This window comes from Saccopteryx bilineata, chromosome 7 (genome assembly GCF_036850765.1).
Source record: "Saccopteryx bilineata isolate mSacBil1 chromosome 7, mSacBil1_pri_phased_curated, whole genome shotgun sequence".
Lineage (NCBI taxonomy): Eukaryota > Metazoa > Chordata > Mammalia > Chiroptera > Emballonuridae > Saccopteryx > Saccopteryx bilineata.
The window spans coordinates 40,639,453-40,666,325 of NC_089496.1; the positions used below are offsets into that span (position 1 = coordinate 40,639,453).

The 26,873-nt window shown below is 44.3% G+C and overlaps 1 protein-coding gene across 3 annotated transcripts in view; it reads left to right on the forward strand.

Moving 5' to 3' along the window:
• Positions 1-26,873, forward strand: part of DNAH11 (dynein axonemal heavy chain 11) — a 286,917-nt gene that overhangs the window by 201,844 nt on the left and 58,200 nt on the right. For 2 of the 3 annotated variants that reach the window (XM_066240541.1, XM_066240540.1), the window contains 8 exons: positions 5,178-5,291; positions 7,098-7,241; positions 7,707-7,889; positions 9,385-9,486; positions 11,364-11,502; positions 17,274-17,440; positions 21,006-21,241; positions 22,258-22,380. In XM_066240541.1, the coding sequence (XP_066096638.1) occupies positions 5,178-5,291; positions 7,098-7,241; positions 7,707-7,889; positions 9,385-9,486; positions 11,364-11,502; positions 17,274-17,440; positions 21,006-21,241; positions 22,258-22,380 (1,208 nt within the window). The remainder of the gene's footprint in view (positions 1-5,177; positions 5,292-7,097; positions 7,242-7,706; positions 7,890-9,384; positions 9,487-11,363; positions 11,503-17,273; positions 17,441-21,005; positions 21,242-22,257; positions 22,381-26,873) is intronic. The other variant, XM_066240539.1, reaches the window with a different exon arrangement.

The window sequence follows — 26,873 nt, forward strand, 5'->3', positions numbered from 1 at the left end:
CATAAAAATATTGTAAATTACCACCATTCTCATAGCCATTGGATCAGAAGCCATTATGCCGTTAGCCTTGTATCTTATGGTCCCAGAAAGTATCTGAGTAGTTCCGATGATGTTGCCATTCATTCGTGGACAATTGAACTGGGGTTTTTTTCTACATGTGTTTTGAGTATGTTTGCCTTTAGCTTGCACAGCTAAAGACTTAAAAAGTATATTAAAGCCCTGGCCAGTTGGCTCAGCGGTAGAGTGTCAACCTCAGCATGTGGATGTCCCGGGTTCAATTCCCAGCCAGGGCACACAGGAGAGGTGATCATCTGCTTCTCTCCCTTCCCCCTCTTCTTCCTCTCTCTCTCTCTCTTCCCCTCCTACAACCAAAGCTCCATTGGGGCAAAGTTGGCCCCGGGTGCTGAGGATGGCTCCATGGCCTCTGCCTCAGGCACTAGAATGGCTCGGGTTACAGCTGAGCAACGCCCCAGATGGGCAGAGCATTGCTCCCTGGTGGGCATGCCGAGTGGATTCCAGTCAGGCGCATGCGGGAGGCAGTCAGACTGCCTCCCCGCTTCTCACTTTGAAAAAATACAGGAAAAAAAGGTATATTAAAAATTAAAACTCTAAATTAACTTTAAAAAAAGGTTTTAAAGTGAAAGATGAGACACATTTGACATGGCCAACAGGCATATAATTCCTAATTCTGGTAATAAATGTTTTCATCTAGTTACAGGTAAGTGAAAGATATTTTTAGGAGTATATTAGTAGACCTGGCCAGAGAGTTCAGTTGGTTGGACCATCCTCCAGAAGTGTAAAGGTTGCTTGTTCAATCCCCAGTCAGGGCACATACAGAAACAGCTTGACGTTCCTGTCTCTCTGTCTCTCTTCCTTTCTCTCTCACTAAATCAAGAAATAAAAATTTAAAAAAATTTTTAAAGAGTATATTAGTATAGTAAGCAATTAGGTATCACACATGGTATGATTATCATAAACTAATCCCACCCAGGGTATATTTTTCAGGCATTAACACAAATATGTGCTGTTCTACTAATTATTATATCATAACCCGTCTCTATAGATAACCTTTCCAAGATCTTAAAACGTAACAAGTACTCTACAGATATTTTCGCGTTTTTTCTTTGTTATAGTTTCATATTTTTGCATGTGAATTCCTAAGGCATATGATTCTCCCAAAGGGGGAAAAGTGTTTTTCGAAAATTAGAACTTATCTGACAAGTTGTTTTTGTCAAGTTCTTCAAACACAAAAAAAGATACATACTATTTTTATATCTAATGCTTACCAAGAAATAAGTTGATCCTTCCAAGTATTTTTATTTTACCTCGAGGCTTAATAATAAATAATAAATATTAACTGAGCACCTGTTTTTCCCCCTAGCACTGCTGTTGAGGGTATAGGCACATGAAGTGCCCTTATGTAGCTTACACTGTAACAGAAGGGACTGACGGGGGACATGTCACACACTGACAGGCAAGATACTTTGAGTTTGTGATAAAGATTTTGATAAAAATCAAGCAGATTTCATGATGGAAGGAACTATTTAAATTGCGTGGTCATGGCCTGGCCTGTGGTGGCGCAGTGGATAAAGCGTCGACCTGGAAATGCTGAGGTCGCCAGTTCGAAACCCTGGGCTTGCCTGGTCAGGGCACATATGGGAGTTGATGCTTCCAGCTCCTCCCCCCTGTCTCTCTCTCCTCTCTCTCTCTCTCTCTCTCTCTCAAATGAATAAATAAAATAAAAATTAAAAAAAAAAAAAGATTTGTTAAATTGCGTGGTCATGAAAAGAAGGTGTATATATAATTAAATCATACAGAGGCAAAGAATCAATACCAGATGGGTGCTATGGGTTCGCACTTGTTAGGTGTTCAGCAATGTGCTAGATTCTTTTTTTTTTTTAATTTAATTTTTTAAAAATATTTTCCGAAGCTGGAAACGGGGAGAGACAGTCAGACAGACTCCCGCATGCGCCCGACCGGGATCCACCCGGCACGCCCACCAGGGGCGACGCTCTGCCCACCAGGGGGCCAAGCTCTGCCCCTCCGGGGCGTCGCTCTGCTGCAACCAGAGCCACTCTAGTGCCTGGGGCAGAGGCCAAGGAGCCATCCCCAGCACCCAGGCCATCTTTGCTCCAATGGAGCCTTGGCTGCAGGAGGGGAAGAGAGAGACAGAGAGGAAGGATGGGGGGTGGAGAAGCAAATGGGAGCTTCTCCTATGTGCCCTGGCCGGGAATCGAACCCGGGTCCCCCCGCACGCCAGGCTGACGCTCTACCGCTGAGCCAACCGGCCAGGGCCATGCTAGATTCTTATGTGGTTATTAAAGAGGCGTATATGGACTCTGTGATCCTATGACATTGGGGTCTCAAGGCTTGATGTGTGAGAAGTAATTCAAAAGTAATAAAAGATCCATTGCACATTTAATGGGACTAAGCAAATATTGGGGTTGAGACACTGCCTCTCTGCCTCTTGGCAACCTACGTAGAGAAGCTGGTTGAAATGATTGCTTTAAAATCATAAAATATTAAAAGGCCATTCAAACCACTGGCATCACCAGCAATGACTTCATGTAACACCAGCACCATGAGCCTGCGAAAGTGAGTTCTTCCCTCTTTCACTTACCAGCTCCAAATTCTAAGGATCCCCTGATCCCTTTGAAGCTGCTTTCTTTGTTGAGCAGAGGGCAATCCTCACGAGTGTGAGTACCTTCCAAATTGCAGGGCTCATACAGTCTCTTCACCGATTGGTCATCCTCCTTGATTTTGAATGGTCTTCCATTATTATATGTGTTTCTTTCCTGAATGTGGGTGGGGCTGGGTTTTGAAGGACCAGCGTTAGTTTGCTAGGACCTTCGTTACAAACTACCACAGACCGGAGGCTTGAGCAACAACACTGTATTTTCTCACAATTCTGGAGGTTGGAAGTCCAGGGTGTTGGCAGGTTTGATCTTGCCAAAGAGGGGACTCTTTCGTTGGCTCCCTGAGGGCCGCTGTCTTGCTGTGTCCTCTGCTGCACACCCCTGGTGTCTCTTGTATGTGTCCAGATGTCCTCCTATGTTAAGGACACCAGTCAGATTGGATTAGGGCCCACCCCGATGGACTCATTATAACGTAATCACCTGGGTTAGGGCTCTAACATAAATTCTGGGTGAGCACAGTTCTGCCCATAACAAGCAAGTACTGTGACTTTGCTCTCTCCCTGTGATGACCACTGATTTTCATGAACCACCTGCAAGGAGTTTTTGACCAGTACAAGTGCAGGTGTCCCTGAGAATGGGACGGTCTCCCAACCTCTGCTTTAGCGGACAGTGGTAAAGCACTCACTCTGAGCACTCTGTGTAGCTCCTCCCCCTTTTCCTGGGGTGAGCCAGGGTGACCCTGACCTGGAGCCATAGGGCCAAGGAAGGGTTCCCAGGTCACTCAGACACACAGCCTTTCCCTGCGCTAGTATTGCTGCACCTTAGAGTGACAGGTGTTGGGAATGAGAAATAAGTTACCCTCGTGCAGATCTTATTTGCATTTGTGGGTTTTTATTGATTAAGTGTGCAAGATTGCTCTGTTTAGAAACATTACCCAAAGGAGTAATACTGTATTAACAGGAAACGAGTCAGAAGAAGAGGAGCAACTCCCAGGCTCGTAGAAGTAGCACTTAAAGAAAAACTCTCTGAGGTCCCTTCTAGTACTACAAAGCTACGATCCTGAGTTCGGTTTAAAATGCTGCTCTTATAAATGGTAACAGAAAGCATGTATAGATGCATTATGTTCTTATGGACAGTAAACACCTGAGGCAGTAACTCACTCACCCAGATACGCTCTTTGATCTGGATCGGTGTTCTCCAGCACACTGAAAATGGAGGGTTCCCAGCATTGTCACGGGCCATTCCTGGCAGTGTTGAGGGCTGTGGTTTTGGAGCAGTGCTCAGTAAGCATGCAGAGTTTTCTTATTTACATTAACCGTAGCTGTGTATGTATTGGCAGGTTATCCCCTATCTACCCTGAACCAATTATGTTCGTAAAGGTGCAGTATGCAGCAAAATAATGGGTAATCAGGAGATGGGTAATTACCGCTAATAAAGCTGTAGTAGACAACATAATTTGTTGTGAGCAGTGTTTAATTTTATGGTATAGTTAAACCCGGTCGTTCCGAATACGTCAGAAGAAACACGCTTTGTTCGCACTTTATATTTATTCCACAAATCACTCATCATTCCCATGGAGACCAGAGCCTGGCGCCCAGTGCCACAGCTTTTGTAATGCAAATTTCTGCTCAGGACTAAAAATGTACTCTTCCTGGCCATTTAAATTCTATAGGTGTCCTAGGAGGAGGAGGATAGACACTCCAAAGCTTCTCACTTTGATTTGGTGCAAGCTGACCAGCTTGGTTTGCCTCTGTCCATTTTATGTGTGTTCATGTCCCAAGGCTGATGCCCCACCCTCTTTGGCATGTGCAGGCTGCCAGTGGACCTTCCACAGGAGAGTGGACACCGGTGTCATTGTTCCATTGCCAACGACAACTGCACTGGGGGTGGAGGGACTGAGCAGAGGGGGAAAAGAGAGAAAACTCTTGGGAGGGAGGGAAGGAGGGAAGAAGGGAGGGAAGGAAGGAATTACTGGACTGTTACAGCTATAGTTCCTAGTGGCCCTTAGAGAAACCAGTAATTAGTCTTATAACAATTCTGTCTATGGTTTAGCACAGACAGCACAGAACATTATCTTTTAGCCAGTTGAACAAGAAAGCTTCCCATTTATTCTTTAAGAAGAGCCAACATGGCTACTAGGCAGATGTTAGCAAACATTAAGTCGGGAAATCTAGCAAGAACATTTTATGGTCCAGGTTACAAGCCAGCCTGGATTTTCACTTGTCCAGTGCTCTCTGAGAAAGGCAATTGAAGAACAGAGGAATCGCTTGATCTTGCCTTTCTTATTAGTGGCACCTTACAGAGCCCTTCTTGAAGCATTTTGATACTTGAATACATTTGTTGTCATGTGTTTTGTGCTCATACCAAGCTTTGTATATACAGTGTGCCTGAAGGGATTAGTCTTCAGACAAAGTCATCACCTATTCAGGTGTAGATAGATAAATTATTGGACAGTGTGTCTGACATAGCCCCCATTTTTCAGTAGAGATATGTAAGATGATAATTTGTGGTTCTGGCTTTGTGTTTTTCTTCCCTGATTAGGTGACAGCCATTCAGACCGAGGTGTCCCAGAAACAGAAGGAGTGTGAGGCCGACTTGCTCAAGGCCGAGCCTGCCCTGGTGGCTGCGACAGCTGCACTCAATACACTCAACAGGGTAATGAGGTTATTTGGAGGTTCCTCAAAATAAGTGCAGTTTTTAGAGTTTGAATGACTGAACTGAGAATAAGTCCATGCAATCAAAACATTTTTAAAAAGAAAGATAATGAAGTTGAAACAAACATTTGAAGTTGTCATTATAGGTCAACTTCCTTTTCCATCCAGGAGTCTGTCTGCCACCCCCCCAACAAACAGTCTCCCATTGAGTACTTGCAACACCACGGGATTTAAACGCTCATGAAGGCGATTTCGTTGTTAGCAATGGGATTTGACCCAAATCTGATGGTTCCTATTATGTGTTGCTTTAAGAACTGAGTGGAGGATTCTGTCTTTCCTCTGGAATATAAAAAGTAGCAATAATGAGAGATGCTCACGGAAAGAATGGTGGGTGGGCCTGACCTGTGGTGGCACAGTAGATAAAGCGACTACCTGGAAATGCTGAGGTCGCCGGTTTGAAACCCTGGGCTTGCCTGGTCAAGGCAAATATGGGCGTTGATGCTTCCAGCTCCTCCCCCCCTTCTCTCTCTCTGTCTCTCTCTGTCTCTCCCTCTACTCTCTAAAATGAATAAATAAAAAATTACAAAAAAAAAATTACAAAAAAAAAAAAGAATGGTGGGTGGGCACATAGGTACCTGGGTTTGGCCCGCACCATTTTCCTCATTTCAGATTATTAGTAAAACCTCGTTGAGTATTTGAATTTCCACATGACAAAGTAATCTGTGATAGTTAAAAAGGGTAGCATAAGGAAAAAGGGAATTGTGGGGGATAGTATTTTGAAGCAGTTAATCTTGTCCTCAGGTTCTACTAGGCCCCAGGGGAAAATCCCAGGGACTTGGCCGGCCTGAGGTTCTGAAGAGTCACCTTGAGAGAGTAAAGGATCCAGACTTTCCACGCTTTCCAGAGAAATATTCAGTTCTTTTTTTCTAAGTATATTTTTAGAGATAATTTTGACAGTGAGCAGCAAAGAGCTTAGTATTGCTGAAAATACAATAAAACTGAAAAATATAAAAGAACAAAGGTATGCCATGATCAAAGATTATTATGCATTCAAGTACTCTGCTATCATTAAAATGATGTTGCCTGACCAGGTGGTGGCACAGTGGATAGAGCATCGGACTGGGACGCGGAGGACCCAGGTTCAAGACCCCACGGTCGCCAGCTTGAGCACAGGCTCATCTGGTTTGAGCAAAGCTCACCAGCTTGGACCCAAGGTTGCTGGCTTGAGCAAGGGGTTACTCGGTCTGCTGAAGGCCCATGGTCAAGGCACATATGAGAAAGCAATCAGTGAACAACTGAGGTGTCGCAACGAAAAACTGATGATTGATGCTTCTCATCTCTCTCCGTTCCTTTCTGTCTGTCCCTAGCTATCCCTCTCTTTGACTCTTTCTGTCTCTGGAAAAAAAAAAAGAGAAAAAAAAAGAGACACTGAACTAAGTATGTTTCTGGGAGGACCTGGCTAAAATGCAGATGTGTTATATAGAAGGGATAGAACCCCTGAATACCTTAAAACATATATGTTTATAAAATTTCCTGAGTCAATGAGCAGGGCTCTGCAGGACTGGTATACCAGATGAACCATTTTTTCTCAGAGGCCATAGAAGGCAGTGATGTTTCCAGAGCATCAGAAAAGTGTCCAGTGAAAACTGAGCTCCTGGGGATGGAATTCCTGGGTGGGAGGGCAAAGAACAGCCACGCTGACCCGGGTGTGAAAGAAGAGAGAGGAGACCCCTGCAGACCCCCTGGATGACTCCCAGCTCCTCCCCAGACTTCCCCTGGTCCTGAAGGAGTCTGTGCTTTTCCTCAGGTCAATCTCACTGAGCTGAAAGCCTTTCCCAACCCTCCGGATGCAGTTATCAACGTTACTGCGGCTGTGATGGTCCTTCTGGCTCCCCGGGGCCGAGTGCCGAAAGACCGGAGTTGGAAAGCAGCTAGAGTCTTCATGGGAAAGGTATCAGTCTGGCAGGGTGAGAAGCCCAACAATTTCTGTCTCCAGGACCGTGTTTATCCACGACGGCAAAAGATGTTCCAACCAAAAGGAATCATCTTCCTGTTCAAGTTGGGTAATCTTCTGTTTGAGCCTTCGAGTTAGAATTTGTGTTTGCCAAATTGGAGGTTAGCTTGGGGTTTTGAGGTATGTGATTTTCTTTTTCTGTTCTGCCTTTCTTTTCTTCAAAATGTGAGTGCCTCCTTCCTGTGCAGGAACTGAGTATTTCACCCTGGGATAGAAGAGATTTTAAAAGTGCCCATTGCTAATCCACACACTAAAGACTGAAAGAAATCAAACAGTAGGATAAATACAGCGTGCCAATTTTGCCTTGGTAACGTGAGTCCTAAAAGCCGACTTGAACTTCCGATCTCGGAATTTTCTCTGCAGCCAAAGTGGGTTCATTGCAACGTCTTTTTTGCTTTGCAGGTTGATGATTTTTTGCAAGCGTTAATTAACTACGACAAAGAGCACATTCCAGAGAACTGTCTAAAAGTGGTGAATGAACAGTATTTGAGAGATCCAGAGTTCAACCCAAACCTGATTCGGACCAAATCTTTTGCAGCAGCTGGTCTCTGTGCCTGGATTATCAACATCGTTAAATTCTATGAGGTATATTAGTCCTAATCAGATGACTTACGGTGGAATTCACGAAGGCTCGTAGATATCTTCATTTCTAGACCAGCAAAAAATGCAATCATCTGAATAAGATGAAGGTCTAAGAATGAGATATGAAAGTGTCTGATTAAACAGAATCTCTATAGGAAGATACTTGAAATGTTGGAAACTGTCTTTTGTCAGGGTAGAATGATTAGCTACTTTAGATCAAATAGCAGTTGATTTGATCAGATGAAAACATGCATACATTAATTATATTTATTTGTGTTAAACTACTAATTTCATTTGGATTTGGAACAACTGCGTTTCTGAATTCAGGTGTAATTTAGCTTAATCCCTGCTCTCAGAGCAAAAATTCACACCCTCTATTGTAGACGTAGTGAGAGGAAGCAATAGCTTTTTTGTTGTTGTTTTAGTATTTCATGAGAAGTAGAATTTTGCCTGCATATGGACTAATCTAAAGTTGGTGCTTTGGGTTGTATAGAGATAGGATGATCCATTTTATTTACTTATTTATGTATTAAATGCTGATTGTCTGGCAACCATGTTCCCAGTACTTTGCAGAGAACTGGGTGTAAAAAAGGCCAGTGCATGGCCCTTAACTCTGAGAAACTATCTCATTTTGTCTTGCAAGGTCGTATATGATATGAAAAACTGGAATTACTAAGGAAGTGCCAAGGATAGCGACGTCATTCCCAGAATGATTTTCATAAAACCACCTTATGTCCTGTGTACTGAGGCCCCACCAGAATAGGCCCTCTTTCGTGGTGGTCTGTGTAGAGAAGTTTAGACAGGTGGCCACGGATGTGTGGCCGCTGTCCATAGTAAAACGCCTGACCACTGTGCCCTCCTGGCGCAAGTGGAAAGACGAGCATAGTTAGACCGTGGCTGCGTTCCTTGTCGCTTTGCTATGAAGTAGGAAATAAAATGTAATTTCCTTTCTCTCTCCTCAACAGGAGAAAAGATTGATCCACCTAAATTCTCAAATGTCCTGTTCAGAAAACACGGGGCTTTAGGTTGCCAGGAATTTAGGAAAGAAAGGGGAGGTGTGGTTCCTATAGTGTGAGGGTGTCTCCCACTTTCTGGGCCCTCCACACTTGTTTCTGCCCTAACGTCAGGACTGGATCCCAGCCGCAGCGACAGTTCCCTGCGTGCTGCAGTTTCTAGTGAGATGAGGACTATCTCCAAAATTTATGACAAACTGATCTTAGCGTATTTGTGGTATTGGATGTGCATTTAAGGCAGTACTTGTGACTCGAATATCCAGAGTCAATGAGGAAATGGGCGACAGCAGGGAGAACAGAAAGGCTGTGTGCGTTGTGGCTCTGTCATTAGGTGGAACTGTTGCTAAGAAATCAACAACCACTTGGTAGGAGAGTTAGAGATTTTAATTAATTTTAAAGCTTCCAACTCACATGGAATTGAATGATTACTTGTTCTCGTTGGCACGTTCATGGCCTCATGAGTTATGTCCCATACGGATTTTCAGGTCTACTGTGATGTGGAGCCCAAACGCCAAGCATTAGCTCAAGCAAACTTAGAATTGGCTGCAGCTACTGAAAAACTAGAAGCTCTCAGGAAAAAGCTTGGGGTAAGTGCACACGATGACCCTGAAGAAGTTCCCAAGAGGTGGTACCTCCCCTCGTAGGATCCTACCTTTGGACACGGTCTCTGGAGGGAGAGCCCAGAAATCTGGGTTTTATCAAGCCCTGCAGGTGGGTCTGCCGCACACTCAAGTCTGAGAACCACTGGGTGAGAATATCTGGTGGGCTGGGGTCCTTGTACTGAGTCCTTCCTTCCTCACTGCATTTACTTCTAAGATCTGAGAGGCCAGGGCCTGTCAAGAACTATGAAGGAACCAAGATTTTGCCCTACTTGCAAGCTAACAAGTTAGTGTGCCACAGTTCCATGGTCGCTGGCAGACATGAGACTCGTGTGTCAGAGACCAGAGGACTGATGACTCGCAGCACAACGCGCAGCCTGGGCTCCGTGCGTGCATCACTTCCTTTGTCCCCAGCCTCCCTGGCGGTGATGCACAGTGGGCCAGATGATGTGATAATTGGGTCACCAACAAATATCAGCAGTTTCTAAATCATGAATATAGTGTGATCTACAAGTTTGCTTACTAAAGTCTCTGGGAACTTTGCACATAGTTACAAAAGCAATACATATAAATCTTACTTAGGGCTGTTAAAACTTTCAGGTAACAGGATGCTATAGTAAGGTGTGTTCCACGTCTTTGATATCTTAATCAAGGGGTTTTTTTTTTTGGCTCTAAGTACTATAAATCAACTTAGAAACCCTTAAGCCAAGAAGGAGACCAGGCTGCCTCTTGGGACTCAAAGGAAAACCGTGTGACTTCTGGAAACGAGAAGCTGTTATGAATGTCTTATGGTGTCTCTTCAAGGGCCTTGCGACTTTTCATCTTTCTTCCCCTCATCCTTTCTCCTTCTCCTTCTCGTTCTCCAGAGTAGCTCCCTCTGCTTTCCTGTGCCCCTGGTGGAAGTGCCCCTCCAAATGAAGCCCTCCAAAATGTACACATCTTTCCAGATCTTTTGATGCAAAAGACAGTGAAATACCCCTGAGTTTCCATCCCAAGCTTCCAGAAGAGAACTCTGACTGGCCAGGCCGAGTCAGGTCTCCGAGGTCCAAAGGGACTTGGGCGGTAACAACCCTCCTCACCCCCCTGAGTTACGGGCCAGAGGAGAAACTAGTAAAGAGCCCAGAGCTGGAAAACCAGAGGGTGACCCTTATCGTTTAGAAAGCTGGTGCTGGAGGCTGAGGCGTAAGCACAGGAGAGAGAGGACCGGGCACCAGGGTGTGTTTGAGTCCGCAGGGCTTGTCCCCGTGCCCTGTCGCCGACGGCCCTCTGCCCCTGGCAGGAGGAAGGCGAGGTCCACGTGGAGGGCTGGTCATCTCCAGGGCCCTCCTTCCCTAACGTGCACTCAAGGGGCAGAGGTCGAAGGATGGACAGACGCTGCTTCCATTTGCTGCAAGGTCGTAGATGGGTTTTTTTTTGGTTTTTTTTTTGTATTTTTCTGAAGCTGGAAACGGGGAGAGACAGTCAGACAGACTCCCGCATGCGCCCGACTGGGATCCACCCGGCACGCCCACCAGGGGCGATGCTCTGCGCCTCCGGGGTGTCGCTCTGCTGCGACCAGAGCCACTCTAGCGCCTGGGGCAGAGGCCAAGGAGCCATCCCCAGCGCCCGGGCCATCTTTGCTCCAATGGAGCCTTGGCTGCGGGAGGGGAAGAGAGAGACAGAGAGGAAAGAGGGGGGGTGGAGAAGCAAATGGGCGCTTCTCCTATGTGCCCTGTCCTGGGAATCAAACCTGGGTCCCCCGCACGCCAGGCCGACGCTCTACTGCTGAGCCAACCGGCCAGGGCAGTCGTAGATGTTTTAAGGTGATGATAATGTTTCTGTTTTGTCTACACACAGCTCAGAAGTTAACTTTGTCTCTTATTCAGGATCTGGATCGAAACCTGAGCCGCCTCACAGCTTCATTTGAAAAAGCAATAGCTGAGAAAGTTCGGTGTCAAGAAGAGGTGAACCAAACAAACAAAACCATCCAACTGGCTAACAAACTTGTCAAGGAACTTGAGGCAAGTTAACCTTTCCTGCCCAAATTCTATCTAAAATATGCAGATCCACTTTTCTGGATTTTTACCATTATTTGCTGTTAATAATAACCAGATAGACATGAAATCAGAAATGAAAGAGAATATTTCATCACTATTCGTACTGGAGTTCTAACTTACCCAAACTGACATGTGGCAGTGTCTCTGCATTTTTTAGTAAATAGGAGTAGCTCCGTGGTTTTCCTAGACATATTATAAACTCAGGACAGCTTCTGGATAACTGTGGTGTTGAACTGTCATCTGAGTGTTTTAATATACATTTACAATTGAATTCTGTTATTAGTAAATTACCACAAGGTAAGCCTGCTTGATTTATTTCTTTTTTTCCTGTGACATCCTTTTAGAGGCAACTGACATGTTAATGTTAGTAGTTACTCCCTTAAATAAAATATAAAAATAATAATTCTTAGTAACTTTCTCCTGTTTGAGTGGTAAAAAAAGCTATAGAGCCCTTGATCTCAGTAAGTCACAGATTTCATTTGCTCTCCCGTGTGTAAGTACACTTATACAATGGGATATTATTTGCCCATAGAAAGGAATGGAGTACTGATGCATACGACGACATGAATGAGCCTTGACAACGTCATGCTAAATGAACAAAGACACAAAGGCCACATAGTATTTGATTCTATGTACGTTAGGTGTTTAGAATGGGCAAATCTGCAGAGACAGACAGTATGTGAGCGGTTGCCAGGCCGGACAAGGAGCCCTGAGTATGGGAATGCCTGCTCTTTTTGCGTGAGCAAAACATTCTAAAATTGGGTAGTTGGGATGATTACACAATGACTTTCATGATCTCTGAAGTACAACTTAATAAAACTATTTATTTTTATTTAAGTTCTACCTAGCAGTGCATAACTGCACTAAGAAATGCATTCAGCTGATGGTGATAGAAAAGTTGGTTTACAGTGGCTTAAACAAATAGGAATTTTTTTTTTTTCTTTTCATTTTTCTGAAGCTGGAAACAGGGAGAGACAGTCAGACAGACTCCCGCATGCGCCCGACCGGGATCCACCCGGCACGCCCACCATGGGGCGACGCTCTGCCCACCAGGGGACGATGCTCTGCCCATCCTGGGCGTCGCCATGTTGCGACCAGAGCCACTCTAGCGCCTGGGGCAGAGGCCACAGAGCCATCCCCAGTGCCCGGGCCATCTTTGCTCCAATGGAGCCTTGGCTGCGGGAGGGGAAGAGAGAGACAGAGAGGAAAGCGCGGCGGAGGGGTGGAGAAGCAAATGGGCGCTTCTTCTATGTGCCCTGGCCGGGAATCGAACCCGGGTCCTCCGCACGCTAGGCCGATGCTCTACCGCTGAGCCAACTGGCCAGGGCAACAAATAGGAATTTATTTTTGCATATTACAAAAAATATTCCAGGGGTACACCATGATCAGTGTTGATTCAGGTAATTAGTGATTAGACACCTAATCTCTCTGGGCCCTTCTGCTTCTCCAAAACTCAGCAGGTGGTCATCTGTCCTCCTGCATTTTGTTTGCATCATGGTCACAGATGGCTGTTAAACCTTCGGATTCAAGCAGGAGAGAAAATAATCTTATCCACTGTATTTTTGTCCTTTTATAAGAAAAATTGAAGTTTTCCTAGGAGTGTGTTGGGTGGACTGCCACTTAAGCCAGAGCTAGATTAACCACATGTAGTTGCAAAGAATGCTGGGAAAGAGGGAAACAGGCCTGTTATGATTGGCTTTGCCAATCACAGTCCATCTCATATCTCATAGGGCTGGACTTATTACCACTTGATTCAAATGCAGAGTTCTCTTAGCAAAAAAGAAGGGAAAAAATGTGTTAGGGTTGGTTGAGCTGGGGGATAACCTAACTTCTAAATATACTAAACTTTTAAAAAAAATCTAATTTAAAAAAGAAAGAAAGAAAGAAAGGAAAGAAAGAGAGAGAGAGAGAGAGAGATGGAGGGAAGGGAGGGGACGGGAGGGGAGTGGAGGGGAGGGAAGGGCAGCGAAGGGAAGGGAAGGGAAGGGAAGGGAAGGGAAGGGAAGGTTCGGGAAGTGAAGGGAAGGGAAGGGAAGGGAAGGGAAGGGAAGGGAAGGAAAAGAACGATGCCTGACCTGTGGGGCCCAGAGGATAAAGTGTCGACCAGGAATGCTGAGGTCGCTGGTTCGAAACTGTGGGCTTGCCTGGTCAAGGCACATACAGGAAGCAGCTACTATGCGTTGATGCTTCCTGCTCTCCCTTATCTTTCTCTCTCTCTTTCTCTTTCTCTCTCTATCTCTCCTCTCAAAATCAGTTTTAGAAAATGACAATTTAAACTGATCATTCCTAGTAGTTCACGCTGCAGTCTCGACTCTCTCATTCCGTCTCGGTAATCCCAGTCATTCTTCCAGTCGTCACGGCCAGAAGCTTGGGACTCACCCTGGACAGTTTGCTCTTTCTCATGACCCATACCCAGTCCACAGCCCGTGTATTCCCTCGTCTGTACCTGAAAGCCCGTTCGGAATCCCGGCGTCTTCACCACCTTTGCCTCTCCATACTGGCCCAGGCCCCCAGCAGCCTTGCTCTGGAGAACCCACCTCCCCTCCACCGTTACCCCCAAATCCACTTTCTTCACTGCAGCTGAGCGATGTTATAAAAAATTAAGTTGTTCATGTCACCGATCTCACAGAATGCTCCAATAACTAACCGTCTAACTCCACGCCCAGTCCAGAGGCTCACCCTGGCCTGCGAGGCCCCACGTGACCCGGCTCCTGGACACGTCTCCTCCTCACACCTGCCTCTTCCCTCTTGCTCCATCTTTACCGGCCTTGCTCTTTCCACCTGCGTCTCCCTTTTCCTCCGCATGGCTCACCTTTTCCCCCTGGTAAGGACATCACTGGCTCCCCGACCTCCTCCAGGTCTCTATCATATGGTTCTCAGCTCCCCCTCCCTAAGAGAGCACGGCCGCTGCCCCTGCGCGCACCCCGCTCCATAGCGTTGACCAACACCTGCCATACACACTTACACACGGACTGGCCTCAGCTCCAGGGATGGGGCTTCCTCTGCTTTCTGCACGACTCGATCCTGAGCAAACAGACTGGTCCCTGGCTGGTCAGATGGATATTTGTCAAGTGAATGAATGGGTCAACTCTGGGAGTCTCCTCTATTCATATATGTATAAAACGGGGCCTTTTGAACACTCATTTTTGTGAGGTCAGTGTGGAAGTTCCAGCACTTCCATTGGAGTGTACAACTTCTCCCATTCACAGTGGCAGGATTTAAGCCGTTTGAAGTGTTCACCAGTTGTGAGGGTATCTGAGGAAAAGAAAAAGTGCCATTTCATGAGACTGTTTTCCTGAAGCAGTTACAGAATGTCTGAAAGTTTATCAAAGGAGGAACACAGGCTCTGCCCCGGGTTTCTAACCCACAGCAGTGCCTTCCAAAGGCTCTACTTACTCAGGAAGCTATCGACGAGGGGAGGGAAAAGGTTGACGAGTGTTAACTAGCAAAAAAATTGTATATACATACAAATATATATACACACACAGAGGGGTGTGTGTGTGTGTGTGTGTGTGTGTGTGTGTGTGTGTGTGTGTTTAAAGGATTAATTGAAAATGTCAGACCTTTTCCTTTGAGGATAAATTCTTTCTGACTAGAACAGGAGACAGTTAACTTCTGAAAAGCATTAAGACTGATGATTTTGTCTATATAGCATTGACCTGGAAGCTCGGCCATTCAGACTAATAAATCAGGCAATTTATATTTAATCATTAACTAACTCTTGAGCTGAACAGCTGTTCAAAATTAGAAATGGGTCACCCCAGCCGGGCTGACATTACAGGCAATCTATAATGCATTAGAATAAAATTATAGTGATTTTTAACTGTCTAGAAATTTATTACAGGACATGTTCCAACTCTTAAACCCTTGTTAGCCAGTGTCAGTAATGATTTATGTTGCATGGGTGGTATAGTGAAATTATTGACGATTTCGGTAGCCAATAAGTCTGTGTGTTTAGTAAATCTTCAAATTTCAAAGCTGTTTTGGAGAATGAGATAGGTGCACTTTATTGTTTAACATTTACTAACCAAAGACAACAAGAATGCAGGGAAGGCAAATAAGAAATTCCTCTTCAAAATTAATGGGTATATTGTCTGTAGCTGAGGAAGGAAGTTAATGAATCCTAAAAGAGGGTCACGAGCTAAGGTTCCTCAGTGTTTAATTGTTAGAGCTGAGTTGGGGTGATCTGTATTAAGCAAAGCAAGGAGACTATCTTTTTTTGTGTGTGTGACAGAGACAGAGGGACAGACAGGGACAGACAGACAGGACGGGAGAGAGATGAGAAGCATCAATTCTTTGTTGTGGCACCTTAGTTGTTCATTGATTGCTTTCTCATCTGTGCCTTTGGGGAGAGGGTACAGCAGTGCGAGTGACCTTGGGCTCAAGCCAGCGACCTTGGGGTCATGTCTATGATCCCACACTCAAAGGCAGCGACCCCGCAATGAGACTGTCTTAACTCAACTTCTATACCCATTTTCACCTGCTCATTTTATGATTTCTGTGTTGTGGGCATTTATGCTGGCTAGTAGGCAACTGACATTCCAGTCTATTCTGACATGTACCATTTTTGTTTTCTGTGGTCTCTCTCCTTTCTTGAGAAAGCTAAATTCCACAGGGACCTTCTTCACTCATACTATCAAGCTGCTGGTTTTTCTTCCAGGTCCTGTTCATTTGCACGTGCTTAGGAATGTACTCATTTTTAGCATGCAGTGAAACAAAGTGAATTAGTGAACTATCCTGCAGTTTATTCAATCCATAGCGATTTATTTAAATCCAATATTAAGGGCTCCACATACTTCACACAAAAATCAAATTTTAAATGGCCATCCAACTAGAAAAAAGGACTTGACCAGCATACTCTAAGTGTATTACCTTCAAGGTGGTAAAGTCCTCTGATTTCCCTGCTTTTACATACGTTACGGGTCCTGCCCCTGATCAAGTGGTTTTTATGAGAAAAATAACCTGAGTTTAGTAACTACCAACACTATTGTTCAATAATAGAATTTAGGATAGGTGGCTCTTTAAGCCTTAAGTTTTAATGAACTAACATGAATGCTGTTGGTCGTTTTCTATAACATGTTAAAGAGATATAAAAGGTTGCCTAGAGCAATGTAGGACCATTGCTAAAAGGCGGGAGAGGTGGAAAAGCAGCCCAGCTGCCCTGGAAAGCCCTAACAGCACTTAGTGTTGGCCACAGTTCTTGCCTGCACTCCCGGACTGACAGGAGAGTGGACGCCGTCAGCCTTTCAGGAAGGACCTCAGTCTCAGTGAAAGAATTAGTGCACCCAGCGAGGGAGAGAGAAGATGTTCAAGATCTCAACTCCTGGCCTGACCTGTGGTGGGCGCAGTGGATAGAGCATTGACCTGGAAATGCTGAGGTTGCCGGTTCGAAACCCTGGGCTTGCCTGGTCAAGGCACATATGGGAGTTGATGCTTCCAGCTCCTCCCCCCTTCTCTCTCTCTGTTTCTCCTCTCTCTCTCTCTCTCCTCTCTAAATGAATAAATTAAAAAAAAAAAAAAAGATCTCAACTCCACTGAGGAGAGTATGACAGCTCCTTTTGAGTGCTGGGTTTCAAACATACGAGAGATGGCAGAACTGGTCATGCCAACCAGTTCTGTTCTGTTCCTTCTGAAGACTGGACGTAGACTTCAGTTGTGCTCCACGGCATGGATAGTAGGTGTTCGTTGATTCCATGCTCACCCCGCAATTACAGCTGAGACATTTTACCTTTCAGTCAGAGAAGGTTCGCTGGGGTCAGTCTATTACATCTTTTGAAGCTCAAGAGAGAACACTGTGTGGGGACGTTCTCCTTACGGCAGCCTTCGTGTCTTATGTCGGCCCCTTCACAAAGCAGTATCGGCAGGAGCTGGTGGACTGCAAGTGGGTGCCCTTTCTCCAGAGGAAGGTAAGCTCAGTTCCTTCATTACCTTGTCAGCATTTGGAACATCATGTTGAAATTCCAGCTATAAAAGCATATGTAGGCCCTGGCCAGTTGGCTCAGTGGTAGAGCATCGGCCTGGCGTACAGAAGTCCCGGGTTCGATTCCCAGCCAGGGCACACAGGAGAAGCACCCATCTGCTTCTCCACCCCTCCCCCTCTTCTTCCTCTCTGTCTCTCTCTTCCCCTCCCGCAGCCGAGGCTCCATTGGAGCAAAAGATGGCCCGGGCGCTGGGGATGGCTCCATGGCTTCTGCCCCAGCCGCTAGAGTGGCTCTGGTTGCAACAGAGCGATGCCCCGGAGGGGCAGAGCATCGCCCCCTGGTGGGCGTGCCGGGTGGATCCCGGTCGGGCGCATGAGGGAGTCTGTCTGACAGCCTCCCCATTTCCAGCTTCAGAAAAATACAAAAAAAAACCCAAACAAACCAAAAAACAAAAGTGTATGTATCCTGGGCTCTTTTGTACCTCTGTAAAAATAACTGACTGAAAATTCTGGTGTGAAGATGTTTCTTGTATGTGCAGTTTTTCTTATTTTAATGATGGCTAAACAGGGAGGTGATAAATATAAAAATTAATTATATATAATATGGAGATGTGGTTATAGCTTGTAACAAATCTGATCATTGACATCAAATTGGAATTATGTTATTGTATAGATGAAACTTTTTGTTTTCTTACTAATATGAGTTATTTAAAAGTTTTTATGACTATTTTTAGATGAAAAGTGTAGCATTTAGTACATAAGTATAAAAATAAATTCAAATCCATAAACAAGTATAATCATAGCTTTGGAAGATGCAAAATCATCTAGTGTGAGGTCCTGCTTGTAGAGAAAACTGAGACACAGGAAGTGGAAATGACTGGACTAAGGTCACATAGAACAGGAAGTCAGACCTCTGACTTCCAAGCCACTGTTTTCTATGCGACACTATCTTATCTCGGTTGATTAAAGCAGTTTCTTAGTCTATCTATCTAACCCTTAAGACAAGGATCCCCAAACTACGGCCCCCGGGCCGCATGCAGCCCCTGAGGCCATTTATCCGGCCCCCGCCGCACTTCCAGAAGGGGCACCTCTTTCCTTGGTGATCAGTGAGAGGAGCACATTGACCATCTCATTAGCCAAAAGCAGGCCCATAGTTCCCATTGAAATACTGGTCAGTTTGTTGATTTAAATTTACTTGTTCTTTATTTTAAATATTGTATTTGTTCCCATTTTGGTTTTTTTACTTTAAAATATGCGCAGTGTGCATAGGGATTTTTTCATAGTTTTTTTATAGTCCGGCCCTCCAACAGTCTGAGGGACAGTGAACTGGCCCCCCTATGTAAAAAGTTTGAGGACCCCTGCCTTAAGATATCCTAAATGTCTCTGTATATTAATGTTCTTCATTGGTAATTCTGCCTCAATTTTCATAGTACCACTGCCTTGTGAACAACATGGATTTGAACCACATGGGTTCACTTATATGTGGATTTAAAAAAATAAGGATCAGTCAGCTGTCCATATCCTCAGGTTTCTCTTCCACAGATTTAATCAACTGAGGCTCCAGAATAGTGTTTTTTGAACGTGGTTGGGAATCTGAGGATGCAGAGAACCGATTGTATTCATTGTTCTGTGCCATTGAATATGAGGAACTTGAACATGGGATTTGGGTTCTGGTGGGTGGTCCTGGAATCAAGCCCCTGCCAATACCAAGGGATGACTAGTTTTTAGGACATAAATATATGTCAGTGGGATTCTTTCAATTTAAATAAAATTAAATGTTTTAGGGAAAGCTCTTCTTTATTGAAGGCATCCCATAATTAATCATTATAAAAGAGAAATCCTTTGTTATGCAATTATTTAATATATCTGTAGTATCAAACCATGTTTTTATATTACAGATTTTTTAAAAAGGGCTTACCTGTGTAACCCCCTGGAGGTTCCAGGTTTTTCTTTAAGGAATTATGCCATAAAATGTGCTTTTATATAAGAAGATAAAGCATTCTGCTAATTGTGTCCAATCTTACTGCATTTTGAGTTTCAAAAGTGTGGGTGGTCTAATTCTTCTCTTACCTTTCTCTCAGCCTCGTCCTCTCTGCACTGGAATCCCCTAGCTGGGAGTCTTTGCTTGGATCACCCTGTGACTACTTCAAATTGACCGTGTGGCTCTTTTGTGGCTCTCTCTGCTTTCTCAGTCACAAGTTTTCCCAGTCTTGCCAGAGTTATAGGGAAACGCACTTACTTCCTGATGTCTACACTATTGAACGTCGCTCTGTCTCCTTATGGTTATAATTATACCTCCCTTTGGAGTGCGTAATACTCTTGACAGTAGGGACTTGCTCGTTTTGGTGATTCCAGACAGTGTTTTAAGTGGAGGAGGTGCTCAATAAATGTTGGGTGATTGGTGACTGAACGAATCAATTGCTTTTCATGATCGTGTTTATTTTTGGTAAAGTCGGTCCATTTTTATAAAGAATAACTCTTATTCTTTGAAATAGGTTTCTCTTTTTTTTCCTCTCTCTCTCTCTCTCTCTCTCTCTCTCTCTCTTTTTAACAGGGACAGATAGAGTCAGAGAGAGGGATAGATAGGGACAGACAGACAGGAATGGAGAGAGATGAGAAGCATCAATCATCAGTTTTTTGTTGCGAGACCTTAGTTGTTCATTGATTGCTTTCTCATATGTGCCTTGACCGCGGGCCTTCAGCAGACTGAGTAACCCCTTGCTCAAGCCAGCAACCTTGGGTCCAAGCTGGTGAGCTTTTGCTCAAACCAGATGAGCCCATGCTCAAGCTGGCGACCTTGAGGTGTCAAACCTGGTTCCTCTGCATCCCAGTCCGATGCTCTATCCACTGCGCCACCCTGGTCAGGCTCTATCTCTCTCTCTCTCTCTCTCTCTCTCTCTCTCTATCTCTCTATCTCTCTATCTCTCTCTCTATCTCTCTCTTAAAGGAGATAGCTCCCCACTTTGCAGGTTGCTTTCCACATTCTCTGTGTAGGCAGAGGAGAGCCTGTAATCTAAGTTACTGGGCCCAGTCAGCCAGCAGATGGAGTTCCAGTGGACTGAATACATTCCATTAACCCTTCCCAGAAAGGGAAGTCACCTTCGTGGTGTTGGCTTGCAGCAAAAGTGAAAATGCCCGAGCAAAATACTACATTTTAGCATGGCTTACATGGGGTGATGACTCCACTGGGCAAACACACCGCTGTTGTCCACCACTTTTGTTGTCCCCTATACTCCTTGGTGTCTGAATTCACTCACGCCTTGTTGGAGTAGCTGTAGGTGTGTGTAGAGGGCAACATCCCTTTTACTTGAAGTCAGCTAGGTGCAGTAATAAACCAGATGTTGAATGCTGCAGTAGACAGAATACTAAGAGAGATATACTGGGCTTATTGGGTTGAATTGTATTTCATGATGACAGTTTTATTTGGTTTCTTAGAGTCCACAGAGACTTTGCATGTCTTCCCCTGGCTTGCATCTCTTTCCTTGTCTGTCGTTCTGAGTCTTTTGCTCTGCCACACTATTTATTTATTACACGTAACTCTGATTTTAAAGGTTTTGATCCCAATCACCGAAGGCCTGGACTTGATTGGCATGTTGACGGATGATGCCACCATTGCCACCTGGAATAACGAAGGGCTGCCCAGTGACAGAATGTCCACTGAAAACGCCGCTATCCTGACACACTGTGAGCGCTGGCCCCTGCTGATAGATCCTCAGCAACAGGGAATTAAATGGATCAAGAATAAGTATGGAACGGACCTGAAAGTCACACATTTGGGCCAGAAAGGGTATGTGAAGTCTGAAGGTCTGGCTTTCCGGTTAGCTGCTGGGAACTGGGTCTAACTTAAGTCCTAGCATTTGTCAGACTGAGCTGCCACTTTGAATGTGACAGTTTGGTGGTACTAGTTATCGGCCTGATCCTGTTGCATTCACGAGAAGCATTTATGTTGGGCAGCATCCACTTCCCAGAAGAGGAAATTAGATAAAAGGTGAGAGAGCAGGCGCTGCATCTGAGAGAATACTTTGCCTGCAGCAGGCCTTTAGCATGACTGGAAGATCATTTAATGCCTTAGCCAAGTATTACATGTCACTTTTGAGAACTGAATCTGTTCTCGGACTTCCTGTCATTGGGTCTGATCATGCTCTCTGGGAAGTGGGAGGCTGTCTTGTATGTAGCTGGTGCTCAGTTAATGTTGAATAAATAATTTCAGGCTTCCTGATAATTCATTTGACCTCTCCATCATCTTGTCACATGTAAAATGAAAGAAGGGCTATTTGCAGTTGTGCAGATAAATGTCGCCCTTGCTTATCCGAACACTTGGAGAAAATTATTTTTGAAGGGGAGAGACTGTTTATGAAGAATCCAAATGAAATAAAATGAGAGTTCACTTTACATGACTGAACCTAAATGTTTAAAAAAATAAAAGTTTGATCAAACCACAAGGGATTTAATATAATTTGAATTTTTTAATCAAAAAAGGACCTATTAAAGACACATAAACTTACGGTGTCTGGATAGTTTCATTTATTCAGCCATGATTATTATCAGATGTAACTAATTGACGCATCAGCTTATTAGTTCACACTATTGAATTTTGCCTGGAAAATATAACTGAAATTTATCTCAAAATCTAATCTTTAATTAAGGAAGACTATTATTTCCTAAAATAGTTTTCTCTAAGTTAGACTGTCCTATTTAAACTGGGACAAACATATTCACTATATTTAATAGAAATAATTTTGGACATTTATTTTCCCTGTGCTTAATTCCATTTTATTATCTCCGTTCTGGCTGAATTGTAAGGTTTTTGAATGCCATTGAAACCGCTCTGGCCTTTGGAGATGTCATCTTGATCGAAAACCTTGAGGAAACGATAGACCCCGTCCTCGACCCACTGCTCGGCAGGAACACGGTTAAAAAAGGAAAGTGAGTATCCCTGCATTTTTCACACATAGTCTGCATTACCCGTGAGTTTGGCCATCAGCTTCTGTTTCTCAGCCTCCAAATCAGGCACCTGCTATGGGAGTCTTCTTAGTGATATTTCTGAGTGTTCATTCCACGGAGCCTACATTCCAAGACTGAAACAACCTGGGCGTGATCCAGACTTTCAGACTGTTTGCTGAATTTAGATTCATGCTACCCAGTTCCTGGCTTGTCGACAAAGAACTGCATTGTCATGGATCTGAGACAGTTGCTCCTTTATTGATTTATACCAGCGTTTCTCTAACTTCAGTACTTTGTGCAAAACATCTTTTTAGGGATGTTCATCTCAACCGCATACCACTTGTATCCTTGTTTACTTAATATTTTTCTTTAAAACCATTTTAAATTCACTATTTTTTTTAACCTTAGACTCATTGCAAGTAATAGCATCCACAAAACTATGGGCTTACTGTACGAGCTCTGTTTTTTTCTAATATGCTTAAAATATAACCATCAAAAAAGAATAAAAAAGAATTCGTCAGTGGACCCCAACCACCACCACCACCACAGCGGCAGTGGTGGACTACCAGAAAGTGGGAGTGCCCCTATGTGACAGTCTAAATGGCTGCCATTTCCCCCTGGGACACTCCGCCCTCGAGGACATTCTCCCTGGGGCAGTGGGAGCCGTTTCCAAGGAGTCGTCTGTCGCTTTCTGTAAGTGTGTGGAAGGTCGGAGGTACAATGGCGTCCCCACCAAGCCTGCAAGGCCTCGTGGGAGACTGTGGCATCCCAAGGACTCTTGGTGTCTCTGGGCTGGGGAAACCACATTCACTAGACTGATCTCGCTGGATTTCCTTCTTTCCCTTCTTTTTCTTTCTTTCTTTCTTTCTTTCTTTCTTTCTTTCTTTCTTTCTTTCTTTCTTTCTTTCTTTCTTTTTTTTTTTTTTTTTTTTTTTTGTATTTTTCTGAAGCTGGAAACGGGGAGAGACAGTCAGACAGACTCCCGCATGCGCCCGACTGGGATCCACCTGGCACGCCCACCAGGGGCGATGCTCTGCCCACCAGGGGGCGTCGCTCTGCCCCAACCAGAGCCACTCTAGCGCCTGGGGCAGAGGCCAAGGAGCCATCCCCAGCGCCCGGGCCATCTTTGCTCCAATGGAGCCTTGGCTGCGGGAGGGGAAGAGAGACAGAGAGGAAGGGGGGGGGTGGAGAAGCAAATGGGTGCTTCTCCTATGTGCCCTGGCCGGGAATCAAACCCGGGTCCCCGCACGCCAGGCCGACACTCTACCGCTGAGCCAACCGGCCAGGGCCTCCCTTCTTTTTCTTTACAGAGGTGTAATTTTAGAACTTCCCCAACCCCCTTCATCTGTGACACCCACTCTGTTCCAAAGGTGTCTGTCTGCTTTCTCATCACTAGATTATTCTTGTCAATTTTAAGTGGAAATAGGCCCAGTTAAAGATGACTAACTTCTGTTTTTTAGTCTCCAACCAAGGAGGATTGTATATATATATATTATACAACACACCAAGTAAATCCATTGGCAGTGACTGAAAACTTATAATTGTTTAATAAACCAAAATTTGCCCAGACATACATTTAGAACAATCTATAATAAACCACTTAACAAACTGCTACTCTAACATAGATATAATTGTAGCTGTGTCTGATGAGTTAAAAATATAGTGGAATATCTCAAGTGTCACTAAAGTGAAATCCTTGCTTTTAAGGTTCTGACTTGATTATGAAGACCTAAAATTGTTTGTCAGTGAAATACATATTCTCTAGCTTTAACTTGGACTTTCAATAACACAATTTACGTGTAAGAAATTTGGTGATAATCAGTCTCTCTCTCTCTCTCTCTCTCTCTCTGATATGTATGATCTGTTAGGCTTTATAGAGCTGAGCATATTATTCCAGCACTTCTAAAAGGTCAAGAGAATTTAAAATGATGTGTAAGAATATTTTTAAATGCTATTTATGGTATTCAGTTATTACCTTAACAATCCTAGCTTCTAAACTTTGATGTGTGAGAACCCCCGCTTGAATGAGGGTGAATTTTGGATCTGTGTCTTCAGTTTTTCCCACTTCCCTTTCCCATGCAGATGTTTTTAGACTATCTCTACTCAGATACTCTGAGAGCTAGTGATGCCTTCTGTATTCTAGCAGACACTGAAGAACCTGTCTGAGCACAGCTGTATGCCAGGCCCTGCACTAGGGGCAGCAGATGTGAAACATGATGGGGTATTACCGTATTTCCCCATGTATAAGACGCACCCTTTTCCAAAAAATTTGGGGTCTAAAAACTGGATGCATCTTATGCAGTGGTTATAGATTTTCCTACTTGCATTTCCTGCTTTTTTGTGCTTGTTTTTGTGCTCATTGTTAAACAGTGATTCGTCATCAGACACAGGTGAGAACAAGCTAATGGATGGGAGTTTTTGTTTGTTTTTTTGTTTTACAGAGACAGAGAGAGAGATAGATAGGGACAGACAGACAGGAATGGAGAGAGATGAGAAGCATCAATCATCAATTTTTCATTGCAACACCTTACTTGTTCATTGATTGCTTTCTCATATGTGCCTTGACCGCGGGCCTTCAGCAGACCTAGTAACCCCTTGCTTAAGCCAGTGACCTTGGGTCCAAGCTGATGAGCTTTGCTCAAACCAGATGAGCCCGCGCTCAAGCTGGCTACCTCGGGGTCTCGAACCTGGGTCCTCCACATCCCAGTCCGACACTCTATCCACTGTGCCACCGCCTGGTCAGGCTGGATGGGAGTTTTGACAGTGATGTGGAGTTGTGTGAATTTTATGAATAAAAGTTGAGTTCAGTAACTTTATGTAATACATTTTTATTTTCAAATTTTGAGCCCCAAAATGAAGGTGCGTCTTATAATACATGAGAGCGCCTTATATATGGGGAAATACGGTAGATCCTGCTCTTAAAGAAGCTGCATTTCCCTAGAGGAAGACAGACCTATCAACAATAAAAGAAGTGCAGTGCCATTGGCGAGATGCTAGAAGTATGCGTGGCAGGGGTTGTCACTACTACAGTAGAGACTTGGAATGGTTTTAGGAGGGAAACATTACATTTGATTGCATTGACATTTCATATGAGTTTTGAAAGATGAGTGGGCATTGGTCAGATAGACAAATGGGAGAAGAGGATCCTAGAACTTGAGAACTAATACCAAGCAGCAAAAGACATGAAACAGCCCAACCGCTTTGAGGAACTGCAGATAGGATCCAAATCAGTGAAGAGCCTTGTGCTGGGCAGGCAAAGAGGGGAGTATGGAGAGCTGAGGGACTTGGACAGATGAGACCAGAGAGATCATCGGAGCCCAGAACGGGGATGTCCTTGGGTGTCCACATAGGACCCGTAGGTTGGTCTTTTCCTGCAGGTTGATATTCCCTCCTCCTCTAAACACACCCAAGGGGCCCTTTCTTATCGGCAACACTAGTTGACTGCAGCAATGGTTTTTGACCAAAGGAGCATGCCTTCCTGGATAATAGATGTGGAGTCTCACTTTTTCACTCGAGAATAAAGACTATGTCAGTGGGGAAGCTAGTGAAGACTCTTAAGCATGCTGGGACGACTGTGATCAAATTTATGTTTCTGAAAGGTCACACTGTTGGTGGTGGGAAGTATTGATTGCAGGGACTGAGACCTGGCGCCAGAGTCTAATTAGCAAACAATTACAGTAATTCGGTTGAGATGTGATATGAACCTAAACTAGGTCTGTGACTGTAGAGACAGAAGAGGATAAATCAAAGAATTCTCAAACACTTCATGCCATTAGTTGGTAGCCACTAATTGGATACTGTTGTTGGTAGGGAAAGAGAAAAGTTCAAGGGTAATTTGCAGTTTTCTGTCAGATGAAATGATGGTGTGATTATGGAGAGATGTGATACACAAATAAGAATAAGTATAAGAGAAGGATTTTACTTAATAGACATTCAAAGATTGGGATGCTGCTTTTCTCCAAAAAGCAGCTATTTGGTGGAGCTGATTATTGGAGATCTTGACTGAACGTGTCAAGAGAAGAAGGTGCAGTCACTTCACAGATGAGAAAAATGGGGACTAAAGGAGCTTAGTCAACGCCTTCTTGGATGCCCTGTGACTCTATGAAGTTTAACATATGGAAACCTAATTTCTTAACCAGCTTTTCCAAACGTATAGGCGTCACCATCTTTCAGTAGAAATGCTGTGAATGTTACTTTGCTAAAGTTAACTCTTCACACTCATTCATTACATTTTCCCCCCTAAACCTTGTTTATTTTCCCACCGATGCTTTGGCATCTGCTTTTGATTCTACATCTGCCATTGTAGTCCAGGCCTTCCATTTTTTCATGCTGACTGAAGTAATTCTCTTTTTTTGCATCCAACCCAGGAAGTGGTTAAAATAATCACTTGAAATACTGCTTCCACCATTACTCCTCTGTTCAAGAACACCTTAAGAATTCTCTGTTGCCTATTACATTGAATTGAATTGAATTGA